Genomic DNA, 26,038 nt, shown 5'->3' with positions numbered 1-26,038 from the left:
GCCCTCTGATTGGTTCTCGAGTTAAAGAGGCGTGTTTTCGGGACGTGAGCACGTGTGTGCGCCGTGCAGCCGGTGCAGGAGAGGAGGGTGCAAGTCAGGAGCGGTGATAAATGCAACAGCTTTGAGGATGGGACAGAGGCAGATACGAGCAGACACCTGGATGTATCTGGCAAGCTGCTTGCCATCTGTTTATGATGATGAGATTGAGACTGTTTTTCAACCGACCACTTGTCAGAGGCGGTAAATGTCGTGATTTGTCGTTTTATTTGATCTGCTCGGTTGCTATAACCGTTCAGGATTGATTTGGGTGTGAGTTCTTTTGTCAGCTCGCCCACCTGCCACCCAGTGTCCTGCATGGATCCCGTGGCCCTTTAACATCTTCTAATTCACCTGTACAGGGCTGCAAACAGGGAAGTTTAGTGCCGCTAGGTGGCAGGCACAGGCCACAGGGGATGATAGGCAAATGTCACCTGTTTTTTTTTTTTTGTTTTTTTCCTCCAGACTGCTGTCTGAGATAAAGCTTTTGTATCCATCGCGTGAAAGGGACGCCATATCTAGTTTTTAATTCAGTTTGAGAAGTTTTCTGATGCATAACGTTGACAAAAAGTTTTTTTTATTCGTTAATGTGTGAATACAACTATGAGCTCAGAGTGGCCTAAACTCAGGTGGGTAAACAAAAAAAGATGGGATTTGAAGTGAGGTTTGATAAATGAGGCTGACAAATATCAGTAGTAAACCCTGCCTCCAAAAACTCAATCCCTGTCAAACGTTTAAAAAAAAAAGAAGAAGAAGCAGAATCATGAATAAGCCACATTGACATTTGTCCAATGCCTGTCCTCAGCCTCCCCTCTGCAGCGTGTTGGCATTTCACCCCTCCGCCGTGCCAATATGTCCTCCCCCTCACTCACCACCAACTCTCTCTCTGTCTGAAGCCAATCTGATTTGCCCCTGGGCTTCTGTCGGAGGAAAAAGAGGTGATAAACACTGCAGCCATGACAACTGGCGAGCCAGACACACGCCTGGGTTGCTGTATCCTAATGGCCTTATTTGGCATCCTCTGCTGCTTTGAATCATTAATTCCAGCAGCTTGTACCTGGGCCGATATTAAGACAGGTGGGACAGATGAATGCTGCGCGGTTTCACTACGGTTTGAGCTGTCTCATCTTCGCCTTATTTAAGATAAATTGATGAATGGTTTCCATCAGCGTGTGAGCTCTAATAGTGTAAACACTGAAACCTCCACATTGCTTAACGTAGAGCCTCTGTTAGTCACTGGATAAATATTTTTTCAGTCTGATCAAAATGAACAGAAATGTTAACATATTGATTCCTCTGAAGGGCTCTGAAGCAGCAAAGAGAAAGTGAAAGTGCCAAGCTGTTTCTCACAAATATACCCTATTGATCCCTAATGGAGCCTCCGTGAGAACCCTGGGACTGATGTATTCAGGGCAAAGTTCTTGCTCCAGGCATGCTGAAGCCATTGCTTTGGCTTCAATTGAAGGCTGTGGTAATAGTGAGGATAAGTAGCCGATTAGAAGTGTGTGAAAGTGCCTTTACATGCCCTGCTGGATGAAACTTTCTGAGAAAAATTGACCAAGCCTTGTGTTAGTGATCAATTTGACAGGCCAGTGCAGACCGTGAGCCTCCCTTTAAACGCCGACACATATGGCCTTTTCATGGTAAAGTATATATTGTGTTTGCGCTGCTGCGATGTGAGCTGTCATAATTCCGCCCTTTTTTTTTCCCCCCACTACTGTGACTGAGCCCAAATTGAAGTGCAGACCAGGCACCTCAGGCCTCGACCACAAAAATGTGTCTGTATAACAAAACACAATGTTGAAAGCAGCCAGCTGAATCATTGTTTGTATGAGGAATTTGTCCTCCATCTTTTGGAGTCATTGAAGGCAGCAGCCGCTGCAGCAGCACACGTCTTTACCTTAACTTTCCAAAGGGGCAAGGTTACCACAGCAACTGATTTGAATCCTAATTAAAACAGGAGATTCGATTAATTAGCTCAACCATGTGTGTGTGTGTGTGTTTGTGTCTGTGTGTGTGTGTGTGTGATCATGTGTCTCTGTATGTGGATTATGTGTGGGTGTGGGCATGTTCTTTCTCGTGAGTCACGGTGTATTTGTGTGTAGCTATGCTAAATGAGGAGGGGGAGTCATATGCCTATATGTGTGTGTGTGTGTGTTTGTGTGTGTGTTTAAGTGTGTATGCGTGTGTGATGTTGAGCCTGCGGGTAAGCCTGTGAATCACTTCTTCGTCTCCAACGTTTGTGCCTCATATGTGTGTGTGCGCGTGTGTTCCGTGTCTCCCGGGAGCCTTGTCCTTGCCTGCGGTACCACTGTGTGAATCAGAGGTGAGTACTCTGGAGTTGCCCTCTGCTTTAATCTGGAGCTAATGACAGAAACACCTGCCCCACTGGCCACCCCAGATCTCCCACCTCCTCCCCCATGTCTCCCCCTCTATTAGTTTGCTCCTCATTCCTTTTTTTTTTCTTCTCCAAACATCTCATCCAGCCCCCCCCCCCTCCCCTCCCCTCCAAAAAAAAAAAAATTCCCACCCCTTGTTCCCTCCGTTACGCTCTCTCCCAAACCCAGCCTGTTTATTTCCCCTCTCCTCCCATCCTCCCCCTCTTCCACTCACTTTCTTCTCTTTCCCACAGAGTGCACGGTGCCCTTGCCTGCCTTCCTGATTGCCTCATCGTGTGCCGTGAGAGACTAAGGGGCAATGCTGGCCCTCAAAGAAACCCTAGACACGTGTTCAGGGACAGCACAACAGTATGTGAACAACGTGTAGCCATAAGGAAATATTCTGACCCGCGGATTGGCATGGGGTAGGACTTAAACACGTTCGTACTCTTGTCAGTGTGTTTGATAGTCCTTCAGCCTTCAGAGTGTTTGTGTGTCTTTGCAATTTTGCATGCAAGCTTATCCCAGTGGAAAGGTTGCGGAGAACAAGGCATAATTGAAGAAAAAAAAGATGACCACTTCCTGCAATGTTTTCATAGCGGAAGGGAAGAAGGAGTGAGCAGGGAGAGGAAAAGAAGAAGGGAAGAAAAGAAGTTGAGCACACAGGAGAATCAAATTAAAAAATCAAAAGACGGCGAAAGAAAAAGACAAGGGAGGAAGAGGAGGGCTCACAGAAGAAGTTAAGCATTAACTGACAAAAGTGATCCAGATGAGAGAAAGGAAACGGTTTTGGAGAACGCGGAGGAGGAAGAAAAGAGAAGTGGCTGGAGTGAGCTCCACAGACAGCACTAGGCCAGTATAAATAGATCCCCTACTTTACAGGCCGCATCAACGCTCCAAAAAAGTGCTTTATGTTCGCAGAGCGTCTCCTGGCCCTGGAGAACAGGCACGCAGGTATCTGATGGGGCTTGATAACCATCTTCTCTCAGTTCCTCTCCGTTTGTTTTCTTAATTTAGGGAGCCTCCACGGTTCAACGACAACACCACAGTGAAGGAAAGAAGGTGTTTTTCTTCTCAGATTCTCCGTCACGGAGCATTGTTCCACTCTGAGGTAGACGATATAGCCTCAGGCCTGCATTGGATCACATTACCCCGGCCAGATCCGGCATCACCAATCGGAGAGCTTGAAAAGAAAAAAGAAAAAAAAAAAGTAATATCTAAAAGCCTTCTTTATATACATCAGCTGCCTCCCTCTATGTTAGAGGTGACCCATGTCTTCTGTAAGCAATCTCCACAAATGCATGTGGCTGTGCATGCATGCCCTGCTTCTGCCATCCTGATTCCATTGTGAGCCAGCGCTAAGTAGCCTTGTGGGGAGGCTGTAAGACAGACTAATGCACCTGAGAGCGCTGAAATCTATAACCATCATCTGCATCTTACTGACATTACTGGAACCATCTCTGTTACTGTTTCTGATAGGAATCTCTAGGGAGAGCTCTATCTCTCTCTCTCTCTCCACCCCCCACTGCTGTGGGGTGAGTATGCATGGTGAGGGAGATGAGTGAGTGTGTGTGTGTGTGTGAGGGAGACATGCACCTCTCCATTTCCTCAAGGTGATTCACCTTAATGCACGCTGAAATCAATGTGAAATTGAACTGAAAATTGAACTTTCAGCTCAGTAATGTGGAAGACATGTTGTTATTAAATCTTTTCCTATAGCCATGAAAGCGGCTGACTGATATTTGAACGCTTTTGAATACTTGTTTTCAGCACTGTGGCACCACGGTGTCCTTGATGGAGAGCTTTTGTATTCTCCAACGGGACCCCAGGCTTCACGTGGGGCCTGGACCTGCCAACTTAAGAGACACAATTGATGGGGTAACGGCCACCAATAGGCGGTGATTAGCCGGTTGTGAGGCTAAAATTCAGCCTCAGTGGGTATGGGGGTGGGGGTGGGGCTTTGCTGCCACGAGTCTCGCGAGGCATCTGTTGCGCCCACCGCCTCCATTTGGCGGGACAGGTGTTTTGATGTGTGCCTCTTGCGCATCCAGGCCTCCACGTATACTCTCAGCTGTCCACTTTCAGAACAGTATCCACACTTTTCCTGACTGATGCTGCGTGCGCGCGCGCGAGCGCGTGTATTTGCGAAACGATGCCAGCTGGCACGAGTCTCCATGGTAACACACACACACACACCGGTTTCACGAAATCCGTCGGCGCTTTAGGGCAAGAGGAGAGATGAATAAACTAATGACATTATAAATTATTGTCGGTATAGCTGAACAGTCTTTGTAGGAGAATGCACGCGCGGGCAACGTGAGGAGAAAGTTTATGGGGCCCGTATTGTGCGTGTGACTCTGTTGTGCCTTCTGTAATCTGTTTATGAAGAGGAGGCGAACCCACCCTGCGCGCTCTACGCCTCGTGTACAAACTAGCGAGTTGCGTGCTGCCTTATTGCATGATTAATTCTGGCGTCTCCTCCGTCCCGTCCCCCCCCCCCCTTATCCCCCCCTCTATGAATTAGCTGGTTGTGTTAAGAGATGAAGAGCGGATTCTCCATCACTACGCAGTCTACAACTCCGCGCTCTACCCGCCTGTCCAGCGGTCCAGTGCCGCAGCTCCCACGGGCTGCACTGTGGAGAAGCAGCGGACCTGCATCCTAAAGCCAAGCGGGGTTTTTTTTTTCTTCTTCTTCTTCTTCTCCTCCTTCTCTCTCCCTCTCTCGGTTTTTATCCTCCACCTCATTGCAGTCTTATCACGTCCCCCCCCTCCCCTTCTCCTCACTCTCTCCTCTCTCTTGCTCTCGTCCCCCTCTCTTCCTCCCTCCATCCCTCCCTCCCTCCCCATCCGCCTGAGCCGCTACAGGAGAGGGAGAGGGAGAAGAGTGCGGCTGAATGTGAACGACATGTCGACAGTCAGCCTCTAAAGTGTTTTCTCGGTCGTTCCCTAATTCTTTGGCGGCGGACTGAGTGAGTATTACCCGCATCCCGGCTCTGCTAAGCGTCGCTGTGTGGATCAGAGAGGCTGGTGGGGAGAGACAGACAATGGGGAGTGCAATTGGATTGCGTTACTCTGCCAAGGATTTTCATACATAGCCTGGTAAATATCTTAATAGGTTCTGTTAATGACTAGGCTGTTTAATTGGTCATGCTTTAATTCTACTAACTATCACAATGTGTGTGCTGTAATGTTCGGGGGCTAATTGGTTTTCTTGAAGGGGCTGTGGGCTATCCAAGCTGTTATAGCCCCCCTTTTTTTTTTTACATTTGATCTGTGATGCTGCTGCTTTCTTGCCTTGATAGTGCAGCTCTTTGCTGGGAGCAGGGGCCCATGTAAAATTTTTTTTTTTTTTTTTAAAAAGCCCAGAGTGAAGCTCGCTGAGGCTCCGGACAGAAAAGGACGGAGAGGTAGACACTGGAATTATGTGACATGAATAATATGCTGAAGAATAAGCAGTGACCGTCATCTGTGGTCCGCTTGCGTCAGTGTGCAGGTCTAGAGGAGAAAGGAGGGATAAAATAACACAAAAAAAAGTCAGAGATACTTAAGAAAAAAAAGGGAGGAAGCCACACCTGTATTGGGCCTGTTTGCAGATGGACAGAGGGACAGTTTAACATTCTGCTGTGCTGAGTCCTTTCCTTTCTTGTTACCATAATGATGCAGAGCTATGCTGACTCGTCCACTCGGCTGATTGGAGAAAAGAGGCTCGAGTGTTGACTGTGTTTCTTCTGATTAAGGAGGGATGGCTGTCCACCAAAGCAGAATCTAACAGGAGGGATCCCAGTGGGCTATCTGGACTCGGTATTGATCTCCTTGGTACGGGTTGGGAGGGGGGGGGGGGGGGGGGGCATTTGGGCCCAGCGATAAACAATACATTTTCCTGGACGAATACAAAGACCTACTGGGACCGTGAATGACTTGTATCATGTATTGTATTCCAATTTGTCAAACACTGTCGAGCAACCTGGCCTAGATTGTGCCGTGTTTCTTCCATGAAGCACGAACACTTTCAAATGAGGGGAAGATTCTTCTTTTTCATTGTAGGACTCTACAGCAAGCGTTGCTTTTTTTTTCTCTTTTTTTTTCACACCAGATTGTTATGAAAGCGCACACACGTCTCGAAACCTGCACCTGTACTTGGCTTGGATGAAAGCACACTTTTTTTTGGGATATGGTTTGACCTTTCGTGAATTGTTTCCAGCTCTCTCACACACAAACGCACACACACACATAACTTGGCACCAGCGCTTCTTCTCTGTGAGGCGGGCGTACATTGTGTGCAGGGCGAGAGGAGGGCTTTGATGTAATCAATATCAGATTTCAGCTGTTTCACTGTGAGCTCTCATCCTGAGTGGCAGCCTTGACTGACTTCTTAGGGCTTATGCAATCCCACACCCCCATCTCTCTCTCTCTCTCTCTCTCTCTCTCTCTCTCTCTCTCTCTCTTCCACCTCGCCCGTCGCCTCTCTCCACTGTACTTACTCTCTGCCCATTACTCTTCCTTTATCTGTCTGTCTCCTCTTCCTCACTCCATTCCTTCACCTTGTTCCCGTTTTCCCTCCTCTTCCACCTCCCATTCTGGTTTTTCCAGCTCTTCCTTCATCATAATCATTCCTGTGATTGCTCTTCCTCTCCCGGGCGGTGATGTTTTCACTGCTGCCTCCTTGTCTAACTCGCTGATGCTAGATTATTGCTGTATGATTACAGCTACCATACCATGGTGATCATTATTGCATTCTGCATGGCAGTGTTCGCGCTGTACAAACAGATCGAGATGCTTTATCCAATTTAGATCTCATTAAGACTTGAGAGGAAATATCCTCCATGCAAGACTCTCATCTCAGCTGCCTTTTTTTTTTTTTTTTTTTATTGTTTGTCTTTTTTTTTTGTGAGTGTTTTTATTTTGTTTTTGTTTCCAGAACTACGGCAACTCGTTCAGTTGTTATTGCAGTGCCGTCGCATCAGTTCATGTTCCTCCCTTTCATCGCCTTCACGTCAGCCCTTCAGAATAAACCTTTGAAGAGTTTGGATTGGCAGCGACGCTTTCACCCCACTGTCATTATCACAATAATGATTATGACGGGACTCGATGGCTGTTAATAACCTAACACACTCTGCTGATTGATAATACGGCGTATTTTGCGCCTCTTCCTTCTCTTCTGTGATTGCCATTCATCTTATTAAATGGAGCAGGTCATTAGGCAGAAAACATTGTGAATCTGATTTGCATCCACCCATATTCATATTGCATACATTAAAAACAACACGTGCGCGACATTTCGGCTTCAGCGGGCATCCGAGAGTACAGATGAATATATTCATTAACGCACAAACACACACACACACACACACACACACACACACACACACACACACACAGCCCAACCAAAAAGCCAACCTAAGAATGATAAAAACGTAGTTTAAAGGTGAGGCGAACTTGCCCACGTGGTTGCACCTGTGTTTTGCCTTTTCAATGTCGGCCTTTGAATTTCTAATTCCTTATCAGTGTTTTTAATTCAAAGCCGTGTCGTAGCAGCAGAGAGAGATTGTTCTGCTTGTTGTTTTAAAATCAATAATTCCCGCCTTGCTGATCCCTGTAGAAACAAAGCTTTGTTTTCCCCACGCTGAGTGCATCTTACATATGCTGAGGTTCTGCTCATATCACTACATACTGTGGCCTCCAGTTGGCCTATATATCATTATAGCATTGTAATGTAATTCATCCCCCGTGGCACTCCAGTCTGTGTGATTTAACTTTTATTTTCTGACTGCTTTATTATGCCTGTGATGCATCATCAATCTGATTCATCCTGAACTGACTTTTGCTGTTGCCTCCCTAGCTGTTGGCTCTTTTTTTTACTCTGTGTGTGTGTGTGTGTCATTTTGTTCATGTGTCTTGTGTGTGTGTGTGTGTGTGTGTGTGTGTGTGTGTGTGTGTGTGTGTGTGTGTGAATGTATGCATGCATGTGCAGTGTGGTGAAGGGCCGATGCCGGGCTGTCGCCCCAGGCTGCTGAGCTGAGAGGGAGAAGCAGCAGCAGGAGGATGCAGTGGGTCGCTCTGGCAGTGGCCCTTGGGTGCGTGCGTCTGTCCCGGACGTCGCAAGGCCCCACCCCCACCCCCACCTCCACGCACACGCCTCTGGTGGACAACTCCGAGGAGGAAGTGGACGAGCCGTGCTTCGAGCCGTGCACGTGCGAGGTCAAAGAAGGCATCCTGCACGTGCAATGTAATGGGCGGGGCTTCACGAATGGCAGCCAGGTAGGCCAGGTCGTCCCGGCTCATATTCCTTGCAGTGCACGTGGCCCTGCACTGCTCTGCACTTTATTGCATTCATCACATTAACATAGTATATCTCCAAGTCTAATATCCTGTCTGTAACGTGGCTTATGGCTGTTCCTAACTGTTAGACTCATGTAATTAATGAGATAACTAATCAGACCTCTAATTAATCACTCAGGTGTCACATTCGTGGGTCCGCCCTTTTAAACTCAACCTCCAGAGGAACTCTCTGAGGCGTCTCTATAGCAACGGATTCCAGCACCTTGGCAACGCTGTGTCGATAAACCTTGGCAACAATGCACTCCAGGACATCCGAGTGGGAGCTTTTAACGGGCTGGCCAAACTTAGACGCCTGTACCTGCACGAGAACAAGCTGGAGGTCTTCAGAAATGACACCTTTGCCGGCTTAGAAGCTCTGGAATACCTCCAGGTAGGATTGAGAGTGTATTCCTTGTGATGGATGGGCATTATTGACAAATTCCCCAGAGATTACAATAGATAGCGGTGACAGAAATAGCTAGCAGGTGGCATGAGAGAGAGAATGTTCTGGAGACGCGTGTTCATTTTTCCTCCAGTCGAGGCTGCCTCGTCTTTCCTGCTGCCTTCAGTCTATATTTCGATTGCAGCAATTATCTTCAGCACATTTCCTCTTCTCACCTACAGGCTGACTACAACGTGATCAAACGAATCGATAGCGGTGCTCTGAGGTTCCTCTTCAAGCTCCGGGTTCTGATCCTCAACGACAACCTGATTCCAATCTTGCCAGCTCATCTGTTCAGGTTGGATTCTGATTATTTTAACAGCAAAAACCTTTGAATTACGCCGCGACTGATCTACAGAAATATCGGTGTCAGACACAATTAACCAGTCTGTACTTTTCCTTTGAATTAATATTTCTGTGGCGCTCTATTTCATGTCATAAAAGACGAATTAATCATCAGATAAGACGCAGATTTCTCAGCAATGGTATGTGTGAAGCTTTATTTCATCTAACCTTGCTAACTACTCCCCCCCCCCCACACACACACACACACACACACACACACACATACATTCCTCCCCCCTCCCACTCCAGATCTGTGTCTCTGACTCATCTGGACCTGCGGGGAAACCGTCTGAAGAGCCTGGCATATGCCGGGACGCTGGAGTACATCGGCCGCTTCCTGATGGAGCTGCAGCTGGAGGAGAATCCCTGGAACTGCGGCTGCGAGGCGCTGCAGCTGCAGCAGTGGCTCGGTCAGATCCCCTACACCGCAGTAGTTGGGGACGTAACCTGCGAGTATCCCTTCCACCTTCACGGGAAGGACCTGAGAGAGATCCCCCGCAAGGAGCTGTGCGCGGACCTCCCGGATAAGGAACTACAAGGGGGGGGAGGCGGCTCCACGGCGGGGTCACAGCCCAAACAATTGCCGCCTAACTCGAAACCCAATTCTAACCCGGGGCGCGTCCGACCGACTAAACCGTCCTCCATGGTTCATGGCTCCCGTCAGAACACTCACACTTCCTCCACTTCCACGTCCTCTTCCTCGGCCGAGCGTAAAGACAAAGAGAGGCATCCAAGACCAACAAAAAGACCACGACCCTCGAGGATATCTCCCACACCACGCAACCAGAATCCCCCAGTGGCCGGCTATCAAACCCGACCCCCAATCCCTATAATCTGTCCCTTGGGCTGTACCTGTAACCTGCACATCACAGATCTGGACCTAACCGTCAACTGCAAGGAGAGCGGCTTCCTCAACGTGTCGCAGCTCACGCCTCGGCCCCTCAACGGCCGCAAGCTATACCTAAGTGGGAACTTAATCCAGAGGATTTATCGCACAGACTTTTGGAATTTCTCCAGCCTCGACCTGCTCCACCTGGGAAACAACCGGATCTCGTACCTCCAGGAGGGGGCCTTCTCCAGCCTGAACAGCCTGCGAAGCCTCTACTTGAACGGGAACAACCTTGAGAGGCTCAGCCCGCACATGTTCCTGGGACTGCAGAATCTGAGGTATGGTCGCTCACACGCCACTCGAACTGCACCTCAGACAAATTCATCAACAAAACTGCACGTCAGATAAGCTAATTAGTCATTTGTCTCGAGTAACGTTGAAATTAATTTTGAATGTAATCATTACTTTTTTGTTTGGGTTTGATATGTAATGAACGGTGCCCATTCTCTTCCAGGAGTGTCATTTGTTAGTCACGCTGCCTTATGGCATGCTTCAACTGAGGTGACATCTCGCAATGACTGACAAGCTGAAAATTAATGTTTTTTGTATTCGCATACAGAGGTGTTGATAAGAAGCTGAGACGTCTGGATGATGCCAGGAAACTGCTTTTAAGAAAGAAAAAAAAAAGGGGGGGGTTATTATAAGAGGGATTCGTCAGAATGATGCATATGTATCACTGTCAGATTAAGCTCACAAAGATAATTCTTCAGTAAATATTGCTTACAGAGAATAAGTCAGTATCTGTGTGTGTATGCAGGGAGTTAAACATGGTTGTGCTTGAAGAAGAAAACGGCACTACTTTATTTACAATGACAGAGAAAGGTTTCTGTTTTTTTTTTTTTCACTGCTGTCTATATTTCAAGATAAGGCGGAAAAAAGATCCACAGACCCATTCATTTAACTATTAATCAATAATAAAGGTCCTCTCAGGACCTTTTTTTTTTTTTTGAAAACTCTTCCTTTTAGCCTCCTGTTAGCCTTTTTTTTTTTTTTTTAAGCAACTCCAGGGTGAGTAAGCGGTATATTTAAACCAGATCAATGGCGGTAGATTGGATGAGTTGCATGCAAGGGAAGTTTTCCAGTGACAGTTAATCCTCCCTTAAATTAACACTGATTTCTATTATTAAAATTAAAAAAAAAAAAAAAAATCCAAGCGAATTCAATTTGACATGATAATCAGGCATTCCAAGGCAAGGGACGTCGTCATCACAGCAGTATCATGAGATTCCTTTTTATACTGACGATCAGTTAGTCAGCTTTGAGCCGCAAAGGTCCAGATTAAGGCAGGCTTCTCTCATGACTTCTTTGCATTAATATTCATGTATGTAATTATCATGCTGGGATGCAGGAGAGGTAAATTACCTGCAGAATATGACCAAATAAATAATTCATATAATGCTGTAATCAAGAATTACTTATTTATACAAAGTTAAGATGAAAACAGACAAACAGATGACCTTACTTGCTTTTTGGAACGTGATCATGTTTGTCTGAGGTATTGTTTTCTCTTTAACCATACTTGTAGCTAGAGACACCCTAATTCTGCCTTGTCTCCTATCAGGTACCTTTATTTTGAATACAACGAGATCCGAGAGATCGATCCAGGAACCTTCGACTCCATGCCATCTCTCAAGCTCTTGTTCCTCAACGCAAACCTGCTACGGAGCCTCCCCCTCGGCGTGTTCTCCGGAGTTAATCTCGCTCGACTCAATCTGAGAAACAATCACCTCCTGCAGCTCCCCTCTGTGGGAGTCCTGGAGCACCTTACCGGACTGGTGCAGGTTGGTGCAATCCTATTCTCTGAATGAATGAGCTGGTGTCAGTGCAGGTGAATGCTCAGAAAAAGAAAAGAAAAAAGGTTCTGATGTGCTAACTCGCTCGTGTTGAAATGAGTCAGATACCTGGCAGGAGGCTGTTTAGCGAATTTAGGCCGAACAAACAGAATGAATTGATGAGTGACAGTTGCAGGGTAAAAAATGGAAATTATTGAATTGGACCCTCCCGTTGATTTACTAAACGAAAATGTGCATAATTATAGACCGTATTTGTTTCAAATGTCAGACTGTGAGATTAAAAGAACTAATGGATTGCCAAGACACATTACATTATCACAGCTTGATGAAACAAACAAAACAAGATGAATTCTTCGCATCCAACCATACCCATTTTTAGAACTTCTGGCTCCCTCTGATCTGCTGGCCTCTGGCACAGCTGCAGCTCTCTCTCTCTCTCTCTCTCTCTCTGTCATCTGTTGTTTTGAGAGAACTGTGCTGTGGCATGTGGGACTGTGGTTGCGCCTCAGGTATTCTAATTGGAAAATTGCAATTGACTTCATTTGCATAAGTGGTCTTAATAAATCAGGAGCCAAAATGGAGAAAGCTGAACCCCTCAAGTTTCTTAGCATGGTTGTAATTAACACACCTCTTAGTTAAAAGCTTGCAAAAAAAGTACAGTATGTGTTTGAGTCAGACCTTACCTTGCACATTTGACTGCAGCTCTACAGTATGTGACTGGTTGCCTTACACAATGAGCCGGTAAGCAGCGTACTCTAGGTATAACAATTTTTCATCCTGCCTCCTCTCACTTCAGCATATTTAGTGTACCAGGCTTTTCTTAGACGGCCAGAGTAGAATGAGGTAAGGTGGGTGTGGATTAGCCTGAATGTCATTGTGAATTTTGGTTTGACTTTGCTCCACACACACACAAAAAAAAAAAAAAAAATCCTAATTCCAGGAAGTGTGGGTGAGGCTGGCAGTTCAGAAGCGGCTTCTAAATGTTCGCTCAGGGGAAGGGCGACAGAGGTTTACTGAGCCATGTGGAAGTGTATTATGTTTCTGCACCTCTGATATCCAAGAGCATTAAAGCGTTCACTAAATGGAAGTACACTGTGAGCCACATTCATAGAGCCCAGTGGTATCACTTTTGTTGTCCTTTAAAAAAAAAAAACTGTCACACAGTAATTGAATTTATTCATTTATTAGGGCTGTTATTACTCTGACAAAGCCACATTAGCGCTGCTCGTACACTGCACAAAATAATGTGACAATGATATCACCTGTTGTCTTAGCGGTGGCCCTTTTTGAAACTCGGGCAGTGGGATTTCTGGGCTCCCGCCGTGTGTTTTTCGTAGCCCGAGTTTGCGCAGCAAAATCAAAGGGGTAACACAGATGGAGGCAGGGTGAAGCTCACAGCTGCTGTAAAAAAAGCAGGCCATTTTGATCATCATAAAGCAGCAGCATGTAAAGCTCAGAGTCATTGTCACCGTCAAGAACAGGATTATACAGATACACCCACTTACATGCACTGATGTCTTGTTGAAAAATAAACCTCCCTGATGTCACTGTTATTAAAAGAAAAAAAACATTAGTGAGATATTACCGAGCAAATTAAAATTGCTTTGGTGTTCAGGATTTCATTAAACAAGTGAATTAATAGTAACATGACCCAAAACAAGTCTTCCCTTTAAAAATAACATTATGAAATCAAGTGATGGGAATTAGCATCATCGGAGTGTGTGCCAGAAACGGTTCAGGAATACATATGTCTTTCTCTAGCTATGCAAAGAACATGTTGTATAACACAGCAGCTCAATCTTATCACTGCAAGCTGCGATGAAGAAAACTTGCCCACAGCTACATCTCACCCCGTGTGTCAGATAAATAAAACAATGTGTACTCTCCAGAAAAAAGATTGATGAAAACAACACAGCTTTCACCAGGGGCAAGTTTGACGTGGAAGCGTTGCATGAAAGGCCCAACTAATATCCAACTAATCCGTTTCAAAGCAACAATGTGTGACCTTTCCACCTTTAAATAGTGGTTTCAAACGTCGATTTGATAGCACAATGGCGTCTTTCTCATGTCGACAGCATGACCCGCCGCCTATCCGTTGTACACCAATTAGTTCTCTCCTTCCTTGTCAATCTTCAAGTGAGCTTTATAAGTTTTGACCTAAATTACAAATCTTAACTAGCATAATAAAATGCACTCTCCAAGGTAGTCATGTCGCCACAGATTATACTGAAGGTATCATGGCAACAGAACACACATTCTCCACATGCAAACGGTGGGCTGAAGACACTTGCACAGTCATACTTGTGCAAAATCTGGTAATATTACTGAACCTTGTCAGTCAATGTAGTTGCTTAGCTACTCGTAACGTCTTTGCGGCTTCACACCATCTGCTTGTCGACAAGTGCACATTGTCTCAGGGTAGCACTACGACAGTGCAGTTGTACTCAGAGACCTTTAATGGGCACCAAAGCGATCCAAACTAAAATTCCTACATATTGTTTCTGTAATTGATTTTGTGTTCAAACTTCCTCAAGCTACATACACTACAGATTGAGTGAATCATTGATTATGGTCTTTAAAGGTTAACACTATGCACACATTTATAATTGCGAGAATAATTGACATTTTGGTCAATTCAGTAATTTTCCACTGACTTAGAGGAGAAGATTCATGCCATGCATTCGCCTTTCTGATTAGTCAGAGAAAACCTAGCCGAGCCCAGTTTGAAGGTAGGCCTACCAAAACCTGCTTTTTCTGGACCTTGAAAGGAAGTTTAAAGATCAATATGCGTTGGTTTTGTTAGTTTCATCAGTTGACTTAGTTTAAACAAAGGCAGCACTGCATGACTTCCGTATCTACAACCTAAACTTTGACTGTGCTGAAGTATCATTGTCAATAGCAGCGCCATTAGCTTGTTGCATTTATAAATAGTCCTTGAAATAAAACAAAACAGATTCAAATCAGCAACCAACTGCACTTAGCCCAGTATCCTATAAACAGTGACGCCATCATCTATTTCATGATTAATGAACACTAAGCAGTTTGTGTCATGAATCTTTGACAGCACTGATTAAAATTGATGTCTTCCTCTAACACTCAACCTGCTGTTATCAGTCTAGCATCGGGGTTAAAGCTGCTGTTTAGGGGACAATATATTGTGGTTAGAGGTTCTAACATGGCTAGCAGCTAGCTAGTGACTTGGGCACTAAAATAACGGTGATAAGATGAAAAAAGAATGTTTTTATTGAGGTGTTAAAGACATAAAAAGCTGTGTAAATGATGTTCCTGGTGTTTAAGAAAAGGTATTGAAAAAAGAGCCACCAAGCATCAGAAACAAACACTAAAACAGTTGCTAGCAAGCTCATAGTTTAATGAAGAAATAGCAAAGTTAAAACTGTTGATGTTCTTATTTATTTTTTTACATATATTTTGATTAATTAGACTCATACATACATACCCTCAAACAGCCAGTACAACAGAAAACAAAAACAACAAAAAGAAACAGGACAGTGCCTATAGGCTACACATTAGAAAATAACATGTAGCAAAGGTTATCATTTTAAGCGAACTTCTTCAGTCATAGACATATTTTGCCAAATGCATTTATTAAAACAGTTTTCAAATCCTTCTCTTATGTTCTCAAGTTAATCATGAGCCTCCCAATGTATATAATGATGTCTAAATAGGATACAAATTCCATAGATTTTAAAGATTTAAATCAAATCCACTTAAGGCTACTCGGATATATTATAAAGTAACAAGAAAAACTCTGTACTACAAGAATTCTTAAATATTAATTTACAATAATAAAAAAAAAATACAGTTTCATTTCCATTGGCTTTTATTCAAAAAATAAACCAACACTCTCTTTGGAGGTTATCAGAAAATGTGTTTTTTGAAGGTTGTGAATACTACAACAAGAGCCAATACCTTTTTCAGGATAAATACATGAATCAGTTGAAGGGAAACAAAAGACTTGATTAATGTCCTCATCAGATCACGCTTAGTAATTCTACTAAAAGGTCACCTGTAAGCACTAGTCTGAATTTCTCACAATGGCAGTTTTCAGCTTTACATATGAGAAGTAAATATTGTATATCTTCTGGGCACAAAAAAACCCCAGAGGATATGTTTTGCACCGACAACAAGTTAAAAAAAATGGTAATGTCAGCTAATATTCACTTAAACTGCTCAGCAAAGCAAAAACATGAGGACCAGAGTTGTTTAGGACATAAACACATTAGCTCCATAGAAGGGGCTGAAATAATAGGCTTTGAGCAGATCTATTTGACCGTCAGACAAACATGTTGTCTGTCTCTACTTCACCCATAGCAAGAGCCAGAGGAAACAGTTTACAGCAAGACATGCCAATGCACAGAAACATGATTTGTTCTTTTAAAAAAGGCAGGATTCTTTCTATGATTTAGTCTTATTTTCTAAATGTTTTCAGCTCTCAGAACATACAGTACAAAAAAGACCTAACAGGCTCGATAAATAGCTTTGCAGTACAATGCCAACACAAATTCTAGATATCTAGTACAGCAGCATTAGAAGATAGTTTGTTTTCTCTCAGAATTAAAGATCAAGGACTTCTCTCAAGACTCATCCTGTTGCACTGATGTTCAGCAATCACACATTGGCAGATAGAGTTAGTAGATTATTCTATTGACAATAACCTCAATGGAGCAGAAGCTCTTCCTCTTTGCCCCCTGGTACTACTACAGCTCTCTCTACACCTACAGTGCATGAAACACAAAGGGCTGAATAGAAAAAGTTCATGCCCCTTCTCAAGGGGTTGTTGAAGATGCTTTGGGAAAATCTGGGAAACCACTATCAGAGGTAGAAGTTGCGCAGCAGGCAAGCAGGGACAAGTAACAGAAAATGACAGCACTTAAAGAAGAAAAAAAAAAAAAGTAAACCTCTTGAAATGCACTCTGTAACCCAGAGGGATAAAGTTAAACAGCGTTAGAGTATCCATGTTTGAACTGCTGTGGCGTTTTTCTCAGGTTTTGTATGTATAATACCTCACGTAAACTGGAGCCAAGAAGACAGTTTTCCAATACGCACATTTCTCAGGAAAAAAATAATAATTTTTGCGTACACTGCAGATTCTTCCTCAAATGCACTCTTTTCATTTTCACTCTGTGTATTATTCAAAAGACAATGAAACACATTCATCAGTATGGGAAAAGCTTGGCAAGCTGAAGCTCAGGGGCGTCTCGGCACCAGAGACTACAGCAAAATCCCTGCACCACATCTTCCACAAACCTGCTTATATTGACTGTATTCCTGTGAACTAACTGCAGCAATTCTTATGACAGACAGTACATCGTCGTTTGAGCAAAGTGATCAATTACAAGACATGCGGCTCGCTGATAACATCCTGAATTTCTCCCTGGATGGAATTTTTTTATGGCCCCCAAATAAATCTTGGGCAATTATTGCCTGATCTTTGATCTCCATCATAATGATAAAAACCCACAAGAGCAAATTTACTCTGCTTCTGCTGCCAAAGCCTTGCAGTTTCCATCCACAATTGGTGCCAGTATTTAAGACTAGCTGAGTACGTTTTTTGACAAGAGAGTTTTTTTTATCAACTTCAGTGTGAAAAAAAAAAAAAAAAAAGAATCAAACAAGCGTATTCTGTAAATACTGGCAGGTAATTACACTGTATCATTTAAATACAATTTGTGCCTTTTGTGAGTGGAATGAGTTTACTAAAAGCTTTCGTATTTAAAAAAATAAATAAATAGAAAAATGATCATTTCATTCACTCATGTGTGTCTCCGTCGTGAGCACCTGTGGGGGCTAACTGCAGGTCTATAATTTGCATTCGCAGTTGAGCTGTGATTGACGCGTCGACAGCAAATCACACACCAGGTGATCAGGCGTATGAATCGTAAATGCTGTTTGACACGTTGGACAGATGCTTGCTAAAGAGAAGGGGAGAGATCCCCTGGGGTTTGCGTGCAGGCAAATGATACCTGTAACAAAACGCTTCAGGAATTCAAGCAGATGGAAGTTGGTGATAATAAAAGTCATGTTACTGCAAAAAACAAGCTCATACATCTGCTTATTCTAAATGTCACCTAGTTTATAAAGTGCATTCATGCTGGATTACAGCGCATTTGTATCACTATCATGCTGCAACATGGAAAACTGCACCTTTATTGCGGTTAAAGTGTTAACACTGAGTTGAGATTTGCGACTGAGCGGTGTTTCTACTCACTGTCCAGTTGCAATTATGCCATTATTGCAGCCTCACAAAAAGCCCACAGTGGTCTAACGCCGATAAAAGTGAAGGAGCTTCCTGTTACTTAGTGTGAGGCACAGGGAAGTACTCGTACCACGGCTCCCACAACAGCAATGCTGAATCATCTCGAAAAGCATCCATCTGTATCTGCAAGCCAGGGAGATGGCCTAACCAAATTATCATGACAACGTTTGCACAAGGCACTTGGAAGTGTGACAGAGAGAATATCAGCTTTCATTGCCAGTGTCGTTGCTAAAGATACTGAAGAGATCAGTTCTGCAGACAATAACGTGATGTAAGTGATTCCCTTCCGTTCATAATCCGCTTTAGACCATGTGGCAAAGTGAAAATGTGACTTTGTTTTAGGACACGAAATCTAACTAGCTGGCAATAAGAAAAAGGATTTACACACATACCTATTGGATTAGAGCGCTCGGGAGGTTTGCATCACCTCCTGTCTGTTGTCAAAAAAAAAAAAAAAAGAAGGCCTGTAATACTCTCACATGCTCTTTGCCGGCAGCACCTGCTGTGAGTTTGGTCGATAACCACTTGTGTAAACTGAGTGGTCTTCATTGTCAACTGAAATATTCCATATAACCAGCTGAAACAGAAATGTGTGAACAGGTTTGGAAGAGAGCCCTTGTGTGCGTTACAAGTTGAATTGGTCACTGTTCAGATTGTTCTTTCGGGTTGCGAAACACCCGCCTGCCCACTGCCATTCAGCAAATGTATGCACGTTAATGTTTCCTTGACCCTATAATGACTTTATTTACATTTAATCAGTACTTTCACATCACTTGTATTGAATGACATATTATATGAGGATTCTGGCGACGGAAGAGGGCTGTATTCTATTATGCAAATGTTGAAAAACTCATTTTATATGTTCTAGCTGGTGAAAGGCACAGGTAGCAAAAGAGAGAAAACATCATTTTTCTTGTTGTCATCTTATTACTCTGCCAGCTCCTGGCTTATTCTTCAACACAGGAAATCTTTACCAAGTTGCTAATATTTCTCACAGAAATGTCAGGAAAATTATCTACTTTTTCTTGTTTACATTCCACAAAGTGATTCATACGTTTGCATTGCGCGGCGCCCCAGTAATTAGCGTGCCGTTTTACGATGACAACATCGAGTAATTTTGTGTTTCTGCAGGTGGACCTGCAGCAGAACCCGTGGGAGTGCAACTGTGAAGCAGCTCCACTCAAGCGTTGGCTGGAGGGGCTCAGCGCGGTGGTGGTGATGGGAGAAGTGGTCTGCCATTCCCCGGAAAAGACCAAAGGTGTAGACCTGCGCTCCCTCTCCATGGAGCTGCTCTGCCCCGAGCTGGAGCCGCAGGAGGACCAGGAGGAGGAGGAGCAGCAGACAGCCACCTCCGCTGCTGCGGACGGAGGTGTATCAGTTGGCTACCCCGGCTCAGGCCTGGGCCCGCTGATCCCCCCAGGGAAGGAGTCAATCCCTCTTTCAGTGCTGGTGCTCAGCCTGCTGGTGTTGTTTGTGTCAGCGTTCTTTGCGGCGGCGGCGCTGATCGCCTACGCCCTGAGGAGGAGGGACAAGCTGCCGTTCCGCCGCCAGGGAGAGGTGGACTTGGCCGGGATCCAGATGGAGTGTGGGATTTTCACAGAGCAGACACACCACCACCATCACCATCACCACGGCCTTCCGGAGACGCCGCCTCTACCTGCGCCTGAACATAACCACGTCTATGACACCATCTTGCCCCCGGAGGCTGCGCTGAAAGGTCAGAGCCCAGCTGCAGCCTCGCACATGTGTAGCAACCCCATCTACAAGGAGGAGCAGGATGCGGCGGTGAAGCAGCGGCCGCAGACGTTTGCAGCTCCCAAAGAGAGCGGGGAGGGGGGTTACAGTTCTGCAGCGGAGAAAGAGAGGCAGTGGACCCTGGAGGTGTCTTCGTCTCCCATCAACACAATCACAGGGGCAATGGGATCGCTGGCTGGCCTCCACGGTAACGGCATCCTTTGCCCCACCGTCATCGACAGCCAGGGTCCCACTCCTAAAGTGGAACTGGTCGACTGCCTCTTCAGACTCCCCACCCCGGAGTTCAGAGACCTGCCAGACAGGTACGCGAGGCCGCCGCCCTGCTACCCCCACCCCCAAGACTCCAAACAGGACGCCAGACCCGACCAAACACTCGTGGTCACCACCGCCAGTTCCTCGGCAGGCGGTGGGAACAGCAGCCAGAGCGAACAGGGAGTGGGAGAGCAGAGACTGAGGACCACTCCGGACTACATGGAGGTGCTGGACCGCTCTTACCAGTTTTAACAATCCTTGTCCTCCTTCACTTTATCCTCCTCTTCCTGCTGCTCCTCCTCTCTCGTCTCCCCACCATCTCGCTCTCCGGTGATGAATCATCTGGCAACAATGACTCCTGTATAGTGGCTGGCGTGGCTTTAAGAGGAGCCTGTGGGGGAGCAGGACAGCGCCACACACCGTGTTTATTCCTGGATAACGAGCTGAGGTCGTATTTTTTGTATTTTTCCCTCAACGGTTCGTCGTTCGGCAAGGATTAGCTGATCCCAGAAATCCGCCTGGAGGCGAAAACTTCAGCTGCAGCTACAACAGAAATTTTCCCTCCATTACGCCTCACAATCATGAAAAAAAAAAAAAAAAAAAGAGTACAGAGGCTCAGTTTTTTTTCGACTCTGCTCCACATTGAGTGGGAGACATTGTGGTAATAGTAACGGTGGGCGTTGATGACCATACTATCACTCTCAAAGGACCTGCGCAGAGGTGAAACACAACCGCCCCTCTGCTACATCAATCATGAGCCGTAAATATGGCAGGTGTGTGGACATGTCAGATGAGACGGAGAAGCAACCGAGTGTACGGCAGAGAAGAGGGACGTGACTGGAAAAAGCCAAGTGCCTTAGCAATGAACAGCCAGCAGCGTGGTCAATGCTTATTTTTCTATGAATACAGATCTATTTATCTAAACAAAGAGGTTTGACTACCACCGGATGGGACGCTGATGGACGACGGAGACTGAAAGCAATCAAAGCCGACGGATAATTGCATTCCCTGGATGAGCCAAAAATAATAATATACACAGTCAATATTGGAAGTAGTTTGTTTGCAGTTCAGTTCATTTTCATCCCATCAAGTTCACTTAATTTTGCTTATCCAGTTGATGTTTTTTTTTTGTTTTTTTTTTAACAGGGCTAAATGAAAGACAAAACTAAGAATGATGGTGGATTGCAGAGGAAATGATACACATTTGTTTTGTTTTTTTCTTTCTGAACACTTACAAAAAGGAAGGCTGACAAACAGTTGGACATTGTGGCAATGGATGCATTTTGGATTTTATTAATCAGTCAGACTCAATGAGGCCCTCGAGGACCTCTGCTCAACATATTTCTTTCCTGGGACAAAGGCACTGCAGTTATTCCATTTGATTTTCTCAAAGGATAATTGAATGGCCGACGCAAAAGAAATGGACGAGAAAAAAAAAACTAAGCTTCTTTTTTTTTTTTTTTTTTTTTTTGTCCAAAAAAAAAAAAAAAAGAAAAAAGACTGACTCTTCTATCAACTATCGATTATTATCTTTTACGGAGGTACCTTTTTATGCTTTCATCTCCTACCAATAGTAGAGGCAGTTGTGAATATATTTATTCTTAGTTTTTGCGTGTTGAAGCTCTCCTGTAAGGGATCATGTTATATTAATGTATAGGATGATTCTGCATCTGGTTCAGCCTTCTTACCGCCGACCCACGAAATACAATAAAGGGTGCTACGTAAAAATTAGCGCTGATCGTATTATGTGACAACTGACACGCACATACACATCCACACACACACACACACACACACACATGTGCATGCGTGCGCCCTGACCCCAATAACTGCACATCTCTTGCTTTAATAGCGTATGAAAGGAACAGCTCGAGGTGTGTTAAGCCTGTAAGCTCATCCACGCAGTGTGTTGGGAGAGATGAGCAAAGCTGAGGCCTGCAGGGCTCCTCGCACACTTAAAGATGGAGGTAGAAGCTAATAGTATGAAATCATCTACATTAGTGATGTAAAATCAATACAATCTATTTGTGAACTGAGGGGCTGTAAGGCTGGTGGCCCTGGGGCCAAGGTTGAGGATTGCTCAATTTCCTCCAGTCCCATTTTTTTCATAATCGTCTTCACCAAAGTCATCCTCTCGTCTCCCTTTGCCTCCTCATATTTTCATTCTTCTTCTACTTTTTTTTTTTTTCCTGTTTATTTATTTATTTTTAACTCCTCTCCTTTCTTTCTTTCCTTCCCTCCCCTCCTCACTCCTGCTGTCATCTCAGCCTCACAGGACAGGCTCACACACAGCGATCTTGCTCTATATGCTGCTCGACACACAGGTAGCATCGAGCTGAAGGGTGCCTGCGAGAGTGTGTGCGTGTCTCTGTCTGCCTTTCTGCCATGCTCTCTCCATCCCTCGGTGATGAGTACAGTTCTTCAGACGCCTCCTCACTTGCAGCGTTCAGAAACTCCGTTGCACAGTTAATCCCCCTGTGGGTGCATGTGTGTACTCAACAAGGGACTATTTTAGTGTGTATTCAGGTGTGTGTGTGTGTGTGTGTGCTTTTGTTTGTAGGTGTGTGTTTAAGAAAATGTGTGAAGCTGCTGCTTTTTTAGTGCGAGTTCGCGTGTGCGTGCGTGTGTGTGTGTGTGTGTGTGTGTGTGTGTGTGTGTGTAGTAGTGTGACGAAGTGAGTAAGTGCGGCGCCGCAGCCCCAGTCCAGCCTTAATCCTCTAAGCTGTGTAGTTCACTCATGCCACATCAGTCCCATTGTGTCTTCAGACAAAAACGCCCAGTTAAAACTAAATGCCAGTTAAAGCAACAAACTAATTATAGCATCATTTTCTCACTGCTCTCTCTTTCTTTCGGACTTTTTAGCGCTTCTTCTCACTTCCACGCCTGACTCCTGAAACGCTTTCTCCGCTGTACTCCTCCCAGCTGCACGCGCGTGCGCGCGTGCGCGCGCACATGCATTTTTACCCTCCCAGTATGCGTCTCTATATGTGTGTTTGACTATCTGACAGCTTTGCCATGGTTCATGTGTTTGGGTCCTGTCAGAGCTGTCCTGTCACTGTGTGAAAAAAAATCATTCATTTCCCAGAGTCGAGGATGAAAGCGTCTTTAGACTTCAAACGCCTTTGGGCCTCTGTGGCTTAGATTGCCTTGCGCTCTTCTTCCACCGCTGTGTCATTTATTCCTTTAAAAAAAAAAAAAAGAAGAAGAAGGAAAACAGTGTGGCTGTGGCATCGGTTAAGTGGAGATGGCAGAGACACGGCGAGGAGCTGGACAATTAGCCTGATTAAAACACTGTCATTTTGCATAATAGATTTAGCCTGAGCGGGGATGGGCAGATCCTGTCTGAGTGAGCTTGAGTGTGTGCGTGTCTGTGTGTGTCTGCGTGTCTGTGTGTGTGTGTGTGTGTGTGTGGAGGCATGAAACCATATTCTTTCCTGCATAAACATTCAGGGTATTAAAAATGCACAGTTGGGCATAGTTTTGATGTCAGTGAAAAGAGATCTATTTAAAAGTCATGGTGCATAGCTGCAGAAGCTTTGGTGTTTGGGCATGACAAATACTTTGTGGTGGAGCTGGTCATCGCTCCCAAACACACCCAGATGGGAACGCGCTTAAACATTTGCATCCTTGTATCAGGGCCGCTGCTGTGTGCACACTTTTATCCTTACAAACACAAACAAAGACCATATAAATATGTACACAAACTGTACATACAAGCACACATGCAAACACGGTGTGACTGCTGCAGCGGCATGATGTTGTTTGGTTGCTCTGCATTGCAGTAATCGGCTCCTCTCTTCCCCTCTGCTCTCACCCACAGACAATCACTGGCTCTCAATGGACAACATCAGCAAGGGAAATACCTACAAAGAGAGCGAGAGATGTAGAGAGAGAGAGAGAGAGAGAGAGAGGGGGAGGGAAGGATGCTGGAAGGAGGATGATCAGAAGGTATAGGGAGGGAACGAGGGACTGGAGAGGACAGAGGGAGATTTGAAGGAGGATGGGTGTGTGTGTGTGTGTGTGGGGGGGGGGGGGGGGGGGGGGTAGATGAAAAGACGGGGAGAAAGATCTGCAAGCGGGTGTTTCCAGGCTTAAGTCTGCTGGAGGACTTGTTAATTTGTGAGTAAGAGGAGGTACAGCGGCGAGGAAGAAAAGGTACTCACAGTAGATGTGTGGAGCAGTCGCAGAGAGTGGCGTTTGCAAACGTTGCATCCTCGCGCACGTCTGCTTCGTGTCTGCTCTCGCGCACGACAACGCCACCCACATGATCTCGTAGCTCGATTTATGTCTCCGCCGAAGAGCTTCGGTCAGACGATGAGGATGTCTGTGCCTCCCAGTCTATCAGGACAATGCTCATTTTAAAAGTATTGTAAAGCAAAAAAAAAAAAAAAAGGCTCATAATTGGGATCTGTGTTGTCATGGTGAGCTGAGGTGTGTCTGTTAGCATGTCGTTCTGCTGGTGCAGTAAGCTGGTGTAGAGACACTAAGATGGCAGGGACCGGGCCTGTCTGACGATGAAAACATCGCATGAGCTTTGCAGAGTGTGTGCCGTAGCTTTTCAAAGTGTGTTTGTGTGTGCGCTTTTGTATCTTTGGGCAGATTGATGTAAGTTTTTAAGGTTTGTATGCGAGAGATCAGAAACTGACATAATAAGGAGAATGTGGATGTTAGGATAAAAGAACCTGGGAGTTGTTTTTTCCAAGCCTCTTCTCTTTTTTGATTGTCAGAAAGAAGTAGATTGCTTTAAGCAGATTTTCTGTGGGTTTTTAAGTCTCCACACACCCAAAAGGTGTTGAGATCCGTGCTGCGTGAAGACACTGTTCGTGTTTGATTTCTAGCAGCTTTCAGAGGATGTAAAACATTTTTTTTTAAAAAGCCTTGCAAATGTAGATAACCTGCTGATCCTGCACCCCTGAAAGCAATAAAACAACAATAAATGATTAACTACAGATGCTTTTTGCTGCAAATGTCAGACTTGCAGTCGGATATTGATTTTCTCATCCAATTTTCCACCTTTTTATTATTCAGTATACAAGGATTATTCGCCGGATTGAGTGCTACAACAGCAGCCACAAAGCCTCAGGATCAGTGTCTCTCCGAAACAACTCTGAGACATTGTTGATCGCACCATAAATTCTGATTTGCGAGCCTGTCTCCCTCTTGTTTCAACTTGCTTCCTCCCATGTCAGGAGCGAGCCAGGAGCAGAGGATTAGAGCCTACCTCAGCACTGGAATGCCTGGTGGCTGCTGCAGCACAGCTCCCATCAACCTCCTTAAACACCCCAGCTGCTGGTTTTAGTATTGAGATGCAGTGGGCCACACAGCTGTCGACTTTGCTCTTCATTTATGATAAACTTAAGTCGGTCTTAATCTCCGCCCGTCGCCGTGTGTTGAACCAGTGTTTGGAACAACACGTTTATCTGGCGGGGAAAGACGAGTGGAGTGGGAGCCAGGGGAAGGCACCCGTTCACAGAGATAACCCAGAATATCTTCTCTCCCCTCCAAGTGCAGCTCTGAAACTGGGAGTGTGATTGTGTTTATGTGTCTGGGTGC

The 26,038-nt window shown here is 45.1% G+C and overlaps 1 protein-coding gene across 4 annotated transcripts; it reads left to right on the top strand.

Moving 5' to 3' along the window:
- Positions 1–76: 76 nt before the first annotated feature.
- Positions 77–21,956, top strand: LOC306840094 (SLIT and NTRK-like protein 3). Of its 4 annotated transcripts, XM_079369156.1 has the most exons (8): positions 77–2,362; positions 2,669–2,839; positions 8,386–8,672; positions 8,872–9,123; positions 9,357–9,472; positions 9,769–10,686; positions 11,970–12,189; positions 19,610–21,956. In XM_079369156.1, exons 3-8 carry the CDS (start codon positions 8,457–8,459, stop codon positions 20,735–20,737), a joined length of 2,850 nt encoding a protein of 949 aa, XP_079225282.1. In that variant the 5' UTR covers positions 77–2,362; positions 2,669–2,839; positions 8,386–8,456; the 3' UTR covers positions 20,738–21,956. The 4 variants fall into 4 exon arrangements, with proteins under 4 accessions (XP_079225282.1, XP_079225281.1, XP_079225280.1 ...); XM_079369155.1 differs by lacking the exons at positions 77–2,362; positions 2,669–2,839 and adding an exon at positions 4,005–5,383; XM_079369154.1 differs by lacking the exons at positions 77–2,362; positions 2,669–2,839 and adding an exon at positions 4,005–5,513.
- Positions 21,957–26,038: the final 4,082 nt, after the last annotated feature.

Source organism: Symphodus melops (assembly GCF_947650265.1).
Source record: "Symphodus melops genome assembly, chromosome: 19".
Classification (NCBI taxonomy): Eukaryota; Metazoa; Chordata; class Actinopteri; order Labriformes; family Labridae; genus Symphodus; species Symphodus melops.
The sequence above is the reverse complement of the archived record's forward strand: the minus strand, read 5'-3'. Positions and strand labels throughout refer to the sequence as shown.

What these genes read in the sequence shown, in the direction of transcription:
- LOC306840094 (XM_079369156.1), top strand. Translation starts at nt 8,457, where the DNA reads ATGCAGTGGGTCGCTCTGGCAGTGGCCCTTGGGTGCGTGCGTCTGTCC. An exon ending in AAGCTCTGGAATACCTCCAG is followed by an intron (nt 9,124 to 9,356) that starts GTAGGATTGAGA and finishes TCTCACCTACAG; the next exon opens with GCTGACTACAACGTGATCAA. An exon ending in TTGCCAGCTCATCTGTTCAG is followed by an intron (nt 9,473 to 9,768) that starts GTTGGATTCTGA and finishes CTCCCACTCCAG; the next exon opens with ATCTGTGTCTCTGACTCATC.